Below are 14344 nucleotides of genomic sequence, written 5' to 3'. Positions count from 1 at the left end.
GCGGAACCTCGGCGCTTGGATTTGTACAAGGCAGGTCCGGAAAGGGAAAGGTCCGGCTCCGCCTTCCGCAGCGGAGCAGCAGCACTGGGTGGGAGGCGCTGCTGGGTCGGGCCCGGCCGGCGCCAGCCTGCAGACCAGGGCCAGTGGGTGGGTTGCGGGGCGAGAGGAGCGGGCACAGCCGAGCGCTGTGTGACAGCAGCAGGTAGCGCGGCCCACACCGCGCAAGGCAGCTCAGAGCGGACTCGGCTGCAGCCCCTCGAGGCAGCGTCCCAGGGGCCCCGTTAACGCCCCTTCCACTCGAGCGCCCGTGTCCTGACCTGACCACAACCAATGGGGCCGCAGTTACCTCCCGCCCGCCCGCCAATCACCGCGCGGTAGGGCCGCCCCCATGCTCGCTCAGCCCGGCTCGGCGAGCGGCCCCGCCCGCTGGGGAGCCGTGTTCTATCTCCATGGAAACGCGAGCGGCCGGCTGAGGACGATCCTCCGCTCTCTAGCCCGTCTGGGGCAGGAAACTCTCCTCTTTGTCCGGGTAGAGGCCAGGGGAGCCGGGGCGGGGCGGCAGCAGAGGCTGGGAATCTCTCATGGGGTCGGGTAAAGAAGGCTCCCCGGGGTGGGGGAGAGGGAGCTCGGGCCGCGCCGGCTCCCGGGGGAGGGAAAATGCCGCTTCCCTGGTGCAGAAACTCCCCCCCCCGCGCGTGCGCATTGTACATGCAGCGAGGGGCGCGCAAAATGCGCGGAGGGGCAATTTGCGCGCGCTTCCTCGCGGAGTGTCCCCGCCTAGCCGGGAGCTGCGGCGGTTTGTGGCGGGCAGGAGGCGGCCAGAGTAACGGAATCGAGCGTCGCTCGCCTTGTCCCCTTCTGGCCCTCCCGGCGCGGCGCTCCGCTCCGCTCCGCCTGGGTGCGAGAGGCGGCCCTGCGGGAGGGCGAGTGGTTGGTCTCGAGCCGGACCCCTTGTAGCTCTGTTTGTCACGGGGGCGATAACACGCATGCCCAGTAGATATAGTTTTGCAGAAACATAAACATATTTTGTATTAAATTGTTTTACTTCTCAGGTGAGTTTTGTGCTTGTGAAAAGTGCCCGATTGATGGCCCTGGTCACTGGAGTCCTGTATTTACTCTCGGAAGAGGTACAGCATGGGCAGCAGTCAGGGCCAAATTAACTCTCCTGTGGGCCCAGGGCGATTAGATTTTGTGGGGCCTTTGTATACAAGTCTTTTTCCTAATTGAAAACAAAATGATCACAATTACGGCATGGAGGCTATTAATGCTATACTAAACTTGCCTTTTAATTAACATAAAGCCATTCTGTGGTTACATTTCAGTCTTAAAATATTTAGAATATAGTTAAGTTAATTCAAAATAGCCTACTTCTTACCTTAGAACAGCTGTTATATTAGTTTCTGGGAGGGAGTTTGGGTGCAGGAGGGGGCTCCAGGCTTGGGCAGAGTGTTGGGGTGCAGGAGAGGGTGTGGGGTGCAAGCTCTGGGAGGGAGTTTGGGTGCTGGAGGGGGCTCAGGGCTGGGGCGGGAGATTGGAGTTTGGGAGGGGGTGATAGGGTGCGGGCTTTGGGAGGGAGTTTGGTGCAGGAAGGGATTCTGATGTGGGGCAGGGTGTTGGGGTGCAGGAGCGGGTGTGAGGTGTAGGCTCCGGCCGGAAGGCGCTTACCATAGGCTGCTCCCTGCCGGTGGCACAGCAGGGCTCAAGCAGGCTGCATGTCATGGCCCCATGCCGCTCCTGAAAGTGGCTGGCTGCTGGCATGTCTCTGCGCGTCCCTGGGGGGAAGGGGGATAGTGTATCTCCGTGTGCTGCCTGCGCCTGCGGGGATAGTGCTGGGGGCAGGGGCAGCGCACAGAGCCGCCTCCCCTTCCCACAGGGGCTGCAGACACGTGCCATGAGCCGGCTGGTTCCGGGAGCAGCGTGGGGCCATGGCATGTAGGCAGCCTGCCTGAGCCCAGCCGCGCTGCTGGACTTTTAGCGGCCCAGAGATTGCGATCGACTGGCAGAGGCTCCAGGATTGACCAATAAATAAATTATGGATTTATTTTTGCGGGGCCCCCCGAGGCCCTGAGCTGCAACCCCTAAAGCCCCTGCGTTAATGTGGCCCTGGCAGCAGTAGTATAAGCTCCCCCAACTACCAATATGCTCAAACCTCATTCTGGAGTTACCCCTATAAGGTATGAGTGTAGTTACATTTCCATGACCTTTTCTGAGATTTCTAAGAAAGATGTGATTTGGTGCCAACTATAGTGTATTGTGGGAAGACTTGATTAAAAAAAATTACATCTGGAATTTTTGTAGGAAAAAATCAGGGACAAATTTTTCACAAAAATGTGTAAAAGAAAAAAAATCCTATATTTCAATGAGCTCTAATTGAAGGCACCTGATCTAGGAACTGAACTGAGACCAACACTCACTTCACACTGAATATGCATCAGAGGATAACAATATTCAGTCACCAGGTTAGAGCTGAATTTATGATGTAGAAGGCTTAACATCCTCTTACCAGTCTCCTGATCCAAATAATTGGAATTCCTAATCATCTCTCAAATTAAGTAGCAGGGGGTAGCCGTGTTAGTCTGTATCTACAAAAACAACAAGGAGTCTGGTGGCACCTTAAAGACTAACAGATTTATTTGGGCATAAGCTTTCGTGAGTAAAAACCTCACTTCTTCATATCTGCATCCGAAGAAGTGAGGTTTTTACTCACGAAAGCTTATGCCCAAATAAATCTGTTACAAATTAAGTAATAATTTTATTTCATTTCTTAAACACATGGAAAACTGGAAGTTCTCAGAATGGTCATTGGAATCCTGGGGTTGATTACCTGTAGTTCAATAATTTGCCATTAATCTACAAACAAAAGGTATCTACTTGTCCTGGTCAGAATTCTGCCTCACATATCAGACTAAGTTCCCTCTAAGCTGCACGGCAGGCTACAAGGGCCGTGCAGGCAGGGAGAGGCAAGAACTGCTGCATGTGGGGACAGATGCGCCCCTCCCCTGACCCCGCTGGAGCTGCCGCATCTGGGGAGAGGCACCTCTCCCCCAGCCCGGCACCACTGGAACTGCCGGGGAGAGATGACTCTCCCCTGGCCCGGAGCTGCTGCAGCAAGAGAGGGCTGGGGGTAGTCCTCTCTCTCCCCGCCTCAGCCCTGGGGCAGCCTGCACACCAAACCCCTCATCCCTAGCCCCACCCCAGAGCCCGCACCCCCAGCCAGAGCCCTCATCCCTCTGCACTCCAACCTTCTGCCCAAGCCCTCAGCTCCCTCCCACACTCTGAACCCGTCAGCCCCACCCCTGCCATACATCACCTCCATATTGGTACACATAACAAAATTCATTCTGCACATGGATGTAAAAAAATAGAGGGAACAGTGGTGTCAGAAGTACTGTTAATGATTGTAGTGAGATTTTTGTTCCCTCAGCTTCCAAGGAGACCTCAGCTGATGTGAAAAATATTTTTGTTCCCTTAAAGCTGATGCATTTTTTCCTGCTTTTGTGTTGATTGCTGAGTTAGTCCTGTTCATCTAATAAGAAATATTCCATCTGTTAGACAAAAGCTATCTGGGTTAATCCTTTATTATCAGTTTTTGTACTTTTCCTTCAAATCTTGTTTTGTGTTAGTTTCTTATTGTTTGGAAATATTCTTGTCACTTTTGGTCCAGTGAACCATAAATCACCTCTGCTACCTAGTCAAGTTGTTATTGAAAATTTAAGAGGCTGAGGGCATTAGAAAAGAATATGTAATCTCACGATTGTCAGTAAATGTTGTGGTGGGGAAAACAGAGAATGAAAGACAAATGTATGATGCACTGTAATAAACATCAAACCTGTTAATGTATTGTTGGTCCAGAATGTCTCACTCTCAGGCTGAAAGTGTCATAAAGAATATAATTCGTGAAATAGGACAAGAATGTGCCATGAAAGGGCAAACTGTGTCTGAAACCTTGGTGGCTTTCATGGTAAGAACAAAATTAATATTTTAGCCATTGATTATTTTGTTTAAATGCCTTCAGGTCATGTTAATATCCCCCTAAGATTAATAACATAATTTTCACTAAACAGACAAGTATAAAGATTTAGCAGTTGCGCACATTGGCCACAATTTTCAAACTCTGTTCTTAGGCTCTAGCCTTGCTAGGACTTACTGTAATTTTACTCACTGCGAGTAGTCCCCCTAATAACATATTTTGCTAATCTGCAGGTGAAAGCTGTCGTTTTGGATCCAAGGAATGAGTTTAATGTGGATCGAATCCTCACAAAAAATGATGTGCAAAAACTTATTAAGGTAATTCTGAAAATTCTCCAAAAGTTCAGAAACTTTACATACTTATGTAGAAATAAAACTTAAATATCTGCTCTGTATTTATAGTAACAGAACATACCTGCCATTGCCATCCACAGGCTAACATATACAATTATATATGTTATACATATACAATTATATATGCAAAGCCACCTGTATTGTTGTATATGCATTGGGAAATCTAAACAATCTAACTACTTGTTAAAGTGATGTTATGGTAAATTACTGAGATCTCAGCATAATTATTAGAAGGTAGGTGAAGATTAGATTAATGAAATATTTTTTGCCTCCTGGAGTTACAGTATAACCAGATATTTGAGGAGAGAGAGAGAGACTGAGAATAGCAGACAGAAATATTGAAAGCATCTTTAATTGCTAATCAGTCTCAGTAGGAGATTTCTCTATACAGCACCGAACATCCTATCAGCACTTAACAAATACTAAATCATACCAGTTTGTAGGTTGGTGATTTTTAGCTACTAGATCAATTTCCTAAGATTCCTTTAAAGCATTTTGAAAACTAACATCATACTTCATTCTCATAGTTCTGTAGTCAAGAACAGATTCTGCATTTCCTAGGGGTGGTATATACCTATTCATCATGTTCTGTTGGGAGAATGAGAAATGGGGAGAGGAAGGCTCCGTTGCTGCTGTCAAAATGGTAACGTTGCTATTGATGTTTCCGAAAATTCTAAGTGGTTAGAAAGAATTAACTTTTACAACTCTCTTCTTAGCTCTGTGTTAGTAGACTTCTTGACACAGCAAATCCATCCCTGGACACTATTAAGATGCAAGTTTACTTTGATATGAATTATACAAACCGAGGTAATTTTAATATGTACAAATATTAAATATGAGTGTCAGATAATAAAACTTGTATCTAACTATATTGATTCATCTGTATTTTAATATTACTCTTTATTAGCATGCTATATAGATATAGATAATAGGATAGGTCTGTGAGAGGCTCCATGGGGTACAACTTGAACTGGGGTACCGCTGTGCCCCCTTAACTCTCCAGCCTGGGCTCTGTCTCACAATGCTTTGCTAGTGACAAGCACCAAACCTCTCCTGGTGCTGTTATCTTTCAGTACAACAGCATGTGGAGCTCCACAACTAGCTAAATTGCATGAATGCTCCCTGAGCCACTCACGAATTGCACAGAGAAAGGCACCAGCAAACCTGCCAAGCCTCCAGCCTTGCACCGCAGAACTGTAATATCTTGCCCTGGTCAGAAGCCTGACCAGTGTAAATTCATTACTCAGTCCGACTCTCCCTCAGTGTGGAGAGGATATACACTGGCCTTTGTAATCTGAGCTCAGGGCCGGCTTTAGCAAGTGCGAGGCCCGATTCGTGGGGCTTATACTCACCGGGCAGTGCTCCGAGTCTTCGGCGGCACTTTGGATTGCCGCGCTCCGGCCCGGGGAGGGGGGTCGCGGGCTTTGGAGCTCCAGCCCGGGGAGCGGGGCCTGCCCTGCTCCGGCCGGGGGAGCGTGGCCGCGGGGCTTTGGAGCTCCGGCTGGGGGAGTGTGGCCGCGGGGCTTTGGAGCTCCAGCCCATGGAGCGGGGCTTGCCCTGCTCCGGCCGGGGGAGCGGGGCTGGGGGCTTTGGAGCTCCGACCCGGGGAGCGGGGCCGCAAGCTTGCTGCACTCTGGCTGGGCGCGGGGCCCGATTCCGGGGAATCGGGGGAATCAGCCTAAAGCTGGCCCTGTCTGAGCTGAGATTTCCCAAGCACTTTAACCAAAACACACTGTTTTAGGTAAAATATAAAACAGATTTATTAACTACAGAAAGATCGATTTTAAGTGATTATAAGTGGTAGGCACTAAAGTTCAGAGATAGTTCCAAGGAAAATAAAAGGTAAGCATGCAGTCTAAATCCTGAACCTTATTAGAGTGAACAATATTTGGATCAAGCAGTTTTCTCACCCCTCTGGGTGCTACAGGTTGGTTACAGTCCTTAATAAACAGACTTTCCCTTTAAGCCTGAGACCAGTCTCCTCAGTTCAAGTCTTTGTTTTCCCAGCATTCGTGTTGCTTCCAGGGTAGGTGGGGGAGGATAAAGGTAAAAGCACAATGCCACTGCCCTTGATATTATTCTTAGGCTATGTCTACACTTCGTATCTTACAGTGGCTCAGCTTTTTGCCGCAAGAGAGAGCTCTCCTGCCAGCAAAATAAAACCACCCCAGCGAGGGGCATAGCTTTCCCACCGACAAAGTGCTGTCCAAACTGGCGCTTTTTGTCGTTAAAACTTTTTGTGTTTTTATCACACCCCTGACCGACAGAAGTTTTAACGACAAAAGTGCAATGAAAACATAGCTTTAGTCCATGTCCCTGCAAAGAAACTAGCCCAGGCATGCCAAGTGGAGTGCCCCAAGGGTCGGTCCTGGAGCTAGTTTCGTTCAATATCTTCATTAATGATCTGGAGGATGGCATGGATTGCAATCTCAGCAAGTTTGCAGATGACACTAAACTGGGAGGAGTGGTAGATACGCTGGAGGGTAGGGATAGGATACAGAAGGACCTAGACAAATCAGAGGATTGGGCCAAAAAAAATCTGATGAGATTGAACAAGGACAACTATAGAGTCCTGCACTTAGGATGGAAGAATCCCATGCACTGCTACAGACTAGGGACCAAGTGGCTAGGCAGCAGTTCTGCAGAAAAGGATCTATGGGTTATAGTGGACGAGAAGCTGAATATGAGTCAACAGTGTGCCCTTGTTGCCAAGAAGGCTAACAGCATTTTGGGCTGTATAAGTAGGAGCATTGCCAGCAGATCGAGGGACGTGATCATTCCCCTCTATTCGAGATTGGTGAGGTTTCATCTGGAGTACTGTGTCCAGTTTTGGGCCCCACACTACAAGAAGGATGTGGAAAAATTGGAAAGAGTCCAGCGTAGGGCAACAAAAATGATTAGGGGTCTGGAGCACATGCCTTATGAGGAGAGGCTGAGGGAACTGGGCTTATTTAGTCTCCAGAAGAGAAGAATGAGGGGGGATTTGATAGCTGCTTTCAACTACCTGAAAGGGGGTTCCAAAGAGGATGGATCTAGACTGTTCTCAGTGGTACCAGATGAGAAAACAAGGAGTAATTGTCTCAAGTTGCAGTGGGGGAGGTTGAGGTTGGATATTAGGAAAAAAAATTTTCACTAGGAGAGTGGTGAAGCACTGGAATGGGTTACTTAGGGAGGTGGTGGAATCTCCTTCCTTAGAGGTTTTTAAGGTCAGGTGTGACAAAGCCCTGGCTGGGATGATCTAGTTGGGTATTGGTCCTGCTTTGAGCAGGGGGTTGGACTAGATGACCTCCTGAACTCCCTTCCAACCCTGATATTCTATGATTGGCCTTGTTGAGTCACAGGGTTGAACAATCCCCATTGTGTGGCGCTCCTCTTACAGAATTGTAAATCCCTTGTCTACAACTCCCCTGCTGATTAATGGTCGTTTAACACCTGCCTGGGTGTGGATCACCTCCTTTGTTGTCACTGAAGAACTAGCAAGGGACAACTCCCAAACTTACAACATATTTCAATAACAACCGTACAGCAAAATCTCATACTTTCATACACACTAATAATATACATATTTTGATGGAACAATAGGTTTCAGGAGATCATGACCTTTCCTATATATCTTACATGGCATACTTTGTACAAAACATATCATAATTACTGGTTTGAGGTACAGAGTGCCACAAGGTCTATCATGGGAAGTACAGTATTACAGCAAGGATGTAACATAGAAGGAATGTATAATGGACTTGGAAGACAGAACACATTCGCTTTTTTTTTTAGCGAGAGCGAGATTTACCTTTATAGAAAGGCAACGTTCTAGGTTCTTTGAACCAAATTCTTCTCTCAGTTACACTGGTCCATTGACTTCAGTGCAGTTACTCTAGAACTGCTTGTGTGACCTGAGAGCAGAATTTGTCCATTTGTTGATTTTTCACAATTGAGAAGGATCAGCATTATTGGACCTTCTATTTTAAATGGATTGAGTTTGCATAGTCCAGAGATTATTTAATAAAATACAAATATTACAATCCCAGTGAATTAGGCAGATACTTGTCTTTGGCTATTATATATAAATATTGTATGTTGTCCCTGATCAGTGCTCAGTGACTTAAAATGGCAGAGAAGGTCTGGGTGGGAACAGGAAAAGAGAAGGAGGAGAATAAGAGTCACAATATTCCTGGGACAGGGAGAGCTGAGAGGCATGGGACATTCATAGGGCATCAGGATAAACTGTGAAAACTATTTGAAAGCTTTTGCTGCCTAGCACTGGCTTTTGTAGTGGATTTTTAAAATTAGCAAATCTAAGGGCTTGATCCAAAGCCACTGGGATGTGGAGCAGGCCCAAAATGCACAAACAGCAAGTTCAGTCCAGTGAAAATTATGTCACTCTACGTAGGCTAGACCAAAAATGAGAATAATATTTGGCTGTAACATAGCACTTCTCAAATATCTTTCCTTCCCAGTTGAGTTACTTAATGAGCAGCATCGCATTCTAGAGGCCAGGCTGGCCCCTGTGAGCAGAGAAATCACAGATAATCGTGCTCGTACACGAGAAGAGCTGGAGAGCATTTACCGAAAGATTGTTAGCTATGTTCTGCTACGCTCTGGCCTCGGATCCCCTACAGACATCAAGGTTGTTAGGGAGGCAACAGGTCAGTAACTAGTCAAAGTATCTGATACTGGGCATCCCTTGTGGGAAAATAAAGTCTGGGCCTGATTCTGCTCTGACACAATGTAAATCTGGAATAATTTTATTGACTTCAGTAGAGTTTCCTGGTGTGAGTTGGGAATCAGGCTGTCTGACTCTTTCATTAAAACGTCCAATTGCCCAGATACTAGTGAATATTGTAAATTGTGGCAGCTTTAAAAATATTTGTTACTAATAGTCTGAATTTTAGATAAATCATTTCTATGGCATAAAATAGCTTGATAGCATATCAGCCTGTCTGCTTTGTTATTTGCTTGTCTCCAACAATAGGTGTGGTAAAATTATTAATTTGTGAGCGCCAAAGCATCTCTCCAAATCTAGAATACACTGCTATTTTCACAATTACCCATAAGGAGGAGTTAGTTTTGTTTCCCTAGTATTTTCAGTTTCATTCTTATACCTGCTGTTATTTTTTAAATCTTTTCAGCTGCCCTGCAGAGTGTGTTTCCCCAGACGGAGCTGGGTGTTTTTCTCTCTCTCAGTAAGAAGGACAAAGAGCGACAACTGAAAGAACTTACTATGATTGTCACAGGAATTCGGTTATTCAACAAGGACTGTGGGAAAGGAGGAGAAGGCATTGATGACTGTAGGTATATTATTAAATTAAAATTATGAGCCCTAAGCCAGACTCTTCTTGCCTGTAGCCTCATGACTTCACGCTACTCAAGATGAGCAGGATTTGGCCCAGTGTCAGTAAGCCTGAAGGAAAAACAAACTATTAGATGAATGAATTGCATAATGCTTAAGGCCAATCAATACAAATGTCAAAATGGTACTGTCAAAATATTTACAGTAGAGCATACCTTTAATCTAATATTGCATGAGATGTTAGAAATCCATGGGACAGAAAATACATAAATTCTGATAATTTTGGATAATTTCTCCCAATTCTTCTTGAATACTCAAAAATCTCTTAAGTCTTGAGCCCTTCAGGTTGTTTAGATAACTATAACAATGTAAATTGATGCACTGGAATCTTTTTAAGTGTGCAGCCAGATAGCCCAAAATAGTAAGCCCAAAGAGATGGCTAAACTTCCTTGTTGCTCTTATTTTGACTCCCTACTTAAAATATAGAGTCATAGAGTTTAAAGCCAGAAGGGACCACTAGATCATCTAGTATGACCTCCTGTATATCGCAAGTCACCAACACCACCCAGCACCTGCACACTAAATCCAACAACAGAAATGACACCAAACTAAATGAAACCCACAGGAGACTCAACTGTTATGTGCCACACGCAGAGAATAGGCAGGCCCAATGTGCACCAGTGCAGGAAGCCCCTGCAGCGGCAGGGAAATGATTAAATGATAGAGACCAAGATAATTCTGGCAAGGAAGTGACCAACATCCACACGCTGCAGAGAAGGCAAAAAACCCCAAAGGTCACTGCTGATCTGATATGGGGAAAAATTCTTTCCTGGCCCCATATATAGTGATCAGTTAGACCCTGAGTATATGAGCAAGAACCAGCCAGCCAAGCATCTGAGAGAGAGAATGCTCAGTGCCCCCTCATAGCCTTGGCCTACTCAGTGCCCCATCTCCAGTTGTTGCTATCCCTGATGCTTCAAAAGAAGGGGATTTTTAAAAAAACAAACTCCCAAAATGCGGGGGTGAAGGACTTTGGGGGGGATCCCTTCTTGACCCCTGCTGTTGACCAACTGAAACCCTGAAGCATGAGCTTTAGGAGGACATAAGCCAGAGGTGAGCCCCATGTCTGTTGAGCCCTGCAACCCACAAACAACCAATGCTATTAAATATTTCACTGCTAAATGTATCAGAATTATTATTTAAATGGCTGTTCAATGGAAATAAGATTGCAATATATATGATATATTGTAATCTACTAGTTTAATTGTATTTTCATATAGAGCAGGGATCGGCAACCTTTGGCACGTGGCCTGTCAGGGAAATCCGCTGGCAGGCCAGGACGGTTTGTTTACCAGCACCGTCCGCAGGTTTGGCCGAACGCAGCTCCCACTGGCTGCGGTTCACTGTTCCAGGCCAATGGGGGCTGCGGGAAGTGGTGTGGGCCAAGGCATGTGCTGGCTGCTGCTTCCCACAGCCCCCATTGGCCTGGAACGGCAAATCACGGTCAGTGGGAGCTGCGATCGGCCAAACCTGTGGATGCTGCAGGTAAACAAACCGTCCCGGCCCACCAGCGGATTTCCCTGACAGGCCGCGTGCCAAAGGTTGCCAATCCCCGATATAGAGGCTAAGACACTATATGTAAAATGTTCTAGTACCTCTGAATGAATGCTATACAAAAATAAATAATAACATGTATTGTGAGTTGTGAACATGCAAATAATCAACTATTCTACCGATTATTTGGATAATCGAGATAATACTTTGCACCTAGAGCACCTTTAATTCAGGGTTCTTAGTGCTCTTCACAAAGGTATATACAGCATTATTACCCCACTTTACAGATTGAAAAAGATGAATTAAAGAGATTTATGTGATTTTTTCTAAAGATCATGCAGCAAATTGTGGGCAGAGCTGACTGAATAGAAATGAACAGTTTTGCCACTCAGATCTTCTCTCTGAGTCTAATCATTACACCACACAGCCTCTGCTGCTTGCCTATGTTTTAATGTTAAGTCACATATAAAGAGGAATGCATAAAAAACCCCACATGGCACAACTGTTTGCTCTGAGTGTGCAGCTTACCTCTTTTGCATGCACAGATGTCTAGTTACATGTCCAAATGTAGAATGTAATGGATGCACGGCTGTTTATACCCTCCTTTGATAATGAGGCTCTAAGGAAGAAGTGTTAATTATAAAACCATCAGCTCAAAGATTTTGGACTCCCATTGTGCAGCTTATGGAATTTTGTGGGGGGGTTGTAATGCACCGTGTCCAGTAAGAGCAAAAATAGTTCATTTTAATAAGCAATATTATATTTTTCTCTTTTTCTGGGCTTATATAGACCCATTACTGTACTATGTGAGCATCTCATAAATGTGAATTAATTCATTCCCATAACACCTTTATGAGGCAGGGAAGTATTATTATTATCATCCCAGTTTCACAGGTGGGGAAACTGAGGCACATAAGTGATTTACCTAAAGTCACACAGAAAATTTTGGAAGAGCCCAAAATTGAACCAAGATCGTCTGAAAAGCTAATTTTCCATAATCCTAGACTATACTGTAGCATTTTCCTCACAGAAAAGTTGTCATTTTTAAGAACCATTTGACCAGCAGTGTACGTAATGGTTGGGTCTTGTAAACAAACTTTGGAAAGGTGTGCTGTCTCAGAATAAGAGCTTTCGCTCCAAAATCTGTTGGAGGATTCTTCTGATTGAAGTATTGAAACTAAAATATTAGCTATCTAGCATGATTACCATGATGTGTTTCTATATCTGTTACCTTCCTATGCATCTCATACTAAATCTGTATAAATAGTACCAGCTATTCTGAATGAAGCCATTCCAGCAGCCACGCAGCCTATTGATGCAGAGCTTCGTGCCTCCCAAGATCTGGCATACCGCTACACAGCTGTCTTGGAAATGATGTGTGAGAGCCCACACAGAAATATAGAAGCTAGATTATCTATGTTAAAGGAAGCACTGTTCAATGTGAGACAACATGAAGCCTTTCTCTGCATCATTCTGGTGAGATATCACATTATATTTTATGAATTCTTTAGGATATCTTAATATCGGTGTAAATTGCATTCTACAAAGTAAAATAGGGGTATATGTTTGAGGAAAGAAATCCTGGTGCTGTGTTTGAGCTGTGCAGCTAGAATGATATATTAAAAGTTCATGCCTCAGGGATTCAGCCAGCTACCTACAGGGGTCAGGAAGGGATTTCACACATCCCCAATGTATTCTGAGTGGTTTTTTTTTATCTCTTTCCTTTAAGCATCAGGGATGGACACTGCTGGAGCTGGGACATTGGATGGGGAGGGCCAGGGCTATGAATTGGCACCGAGCATTCTCTCTCTCAGGCACTTAGCTGGCTGTTTTTGCTCAGATGTTCACGGTCTAGCTGTTTGTCATGTGTGAGGTCAGGAAGAAATTTTCCCCCATGTCAGATTAGCAGTGATCTTTGGGGGGTTTCGCCTTCCTTTGCAGCATGTAGGTATGGGTCACTTTCCAGGAATATCTGAGTATATCTCACGTAATAATTTCCCTGCCATTGCGGGGGCCTCCTGTTCTCTGCATGTGGCATATACTAGTCTAGTCTCCTGCAGGTTGTAATACATTGCTCTGATTTCAGTTGTTGGGTTTAGTGGGTGGGTGGGTGCTGGATGGTGTTGAGGGCTTATGATCTACAGGAGGTCAAACTAGATGATCTAATGGCCCTTCTGGCTGTAAAATTCTGACTCTATTTAGAAGTTACGTTGCATGCCACTCCTTAAAATATAACTGCCCAAAAAAAGGCAGAATGCAAGTAGTCAAATAGCTTCTGCTAGCTATTTATTTTTCTGTGACTGTCACACTCCTTACCTGAGGTATGTTCTCTTTCCAGTCTGATGTGATCACGTGTGCACAAGAAGTTGAAATGATGGACAAGCAGTTTGCAGCACAAATAGAGCAGTTAAAAAACACTGTTCAAGCAAAGACTGCTGTACCTACATCACAAGTTTTTGTAAGCATTTGAAATGCAAAAGTATTATTTTCTGAACAGAAGCAAATTAGAAAAATCACTTTTATTGTCTACAAAACTAACATAATAGAGTATTTATGCTGCAGTATCATGTGACATGGTTCACATAAATTTCATGTTGAATTAGGAAAAAGGATCTTATTTTCTGTGTCTGTGTCTGTCTAATAGCAGTGTTCCACTCAGGCAGTGTTCCACAGACACAGCTACCTTGACATCTATCCATTTGCTTAAAAAAAAGTTAAAAGAAGTTTGTTATTACACCTGCCCTGAGTTGTCTTCTCAATAATTGTGGTTTTACAAACATATTTTCCTATTTTTTTAAAATTTTCGTTTTCTTCCCAGTTGTTTTGCGAAAGACATAAAAAACAGGGAAAACTGACTCTAGGTGTTAAATGCATAGAATAGCACTAAAAATAAATTTTCTCTATCCTTTTTCTTTATAGTAGCCTTAAATATTACTTTTAACAATAGTAGGTAAAAGTATTCAGAGATGAGAGTTTTAAGTTAATGATGCTTCACTATTGTATTATGTTGGAATAGCCTTGGCTCAGAGTCTTCTATCCATATTATTTTGAAACTAGGGCTGTGCAAACCTCCACATGGTCAGTTCTTATTTGGGTTCTTGTTTTTAGCTGGGAAGATATGTAATAAAATAGTCACTATGTTGTCCACTTTCTGTCATAATTAATGATAATAAAATT

The 14344-nt window shown here is 44.7% G+C and overlaps 1 protein-coding gene across 4 annotated transcripts in view; it reads left to right on the top strand.

Moving 5' to 3' along the window:
• Positions 1 to 405: 405 nt before the first annotated feature.
• The window catches only part of CFAP206 (cilia and flagella associated protein 206), a 35336-nt gene continuing 21397 nt past the window's right edge, over positions 406 to 14344 (top strand). The window contains exons 1-9 of one of the 4 annotated variants that reach the window (XM_054021408.1): positions 406 to 529; positions 1053 to 1127; positions 3853 to 3961; positions 4204 to 4287; positions 5040 to 5130; positions 8781 to 8969; positions 9453 to 9611; positions 12435 to 12643; positions 13506 to 13625. In XM_054021408.1, the coding sequence (XP_053877383.1) occupies positions 3854 to 3961; positions 4204 to 4287; positions 5040 to 5130; positions 8781 to 8969; positions 9453 to 9611; positions 12435 to 12643; positions 13506 to 13625 (960 nt within the window). In that variant the 5' untranslated portion in view covers positions 406 to 529; positions 1053 to 1127; position 3853. Of the gene's footprint in view, positions 530 to 573; positions 592 to 1052; positions 1128 to 2890; positions 3962 to 4203; positions 4288 to 5039; positions 5131 to 8780; positions 8970 to 9452; positions 9612 to 12434; positions 12644 to 13505; positions 13626 to 14344 lie in introns of those variants that run through there. The other 3 variants (XM_054021409.1, XM_054021406.1, XM_054021410.1) reach the window with 3 other exon arrangements.

Source organism: Malaclemys terrapin, chromosome 3 (genome assembly GCF_027887155.1).
Source record: "Malaclemys terrapin pileata isolate rMalTer1 chromosome 3, rMalTer1.hap1, whole genome shotgun sequence".
Taxonomy (NCBI): domain Eukaryota; kingdom Metazoa; phylum Chordata; order Testudines; family Emydidae; genus Malaclemys; species Malaclemys terrapin.
The sequence above is the reverse complement of the archived record's forward strand: the minus strand, read 5'-3'. Positions and strand labels throughout refer to the sequence as shown.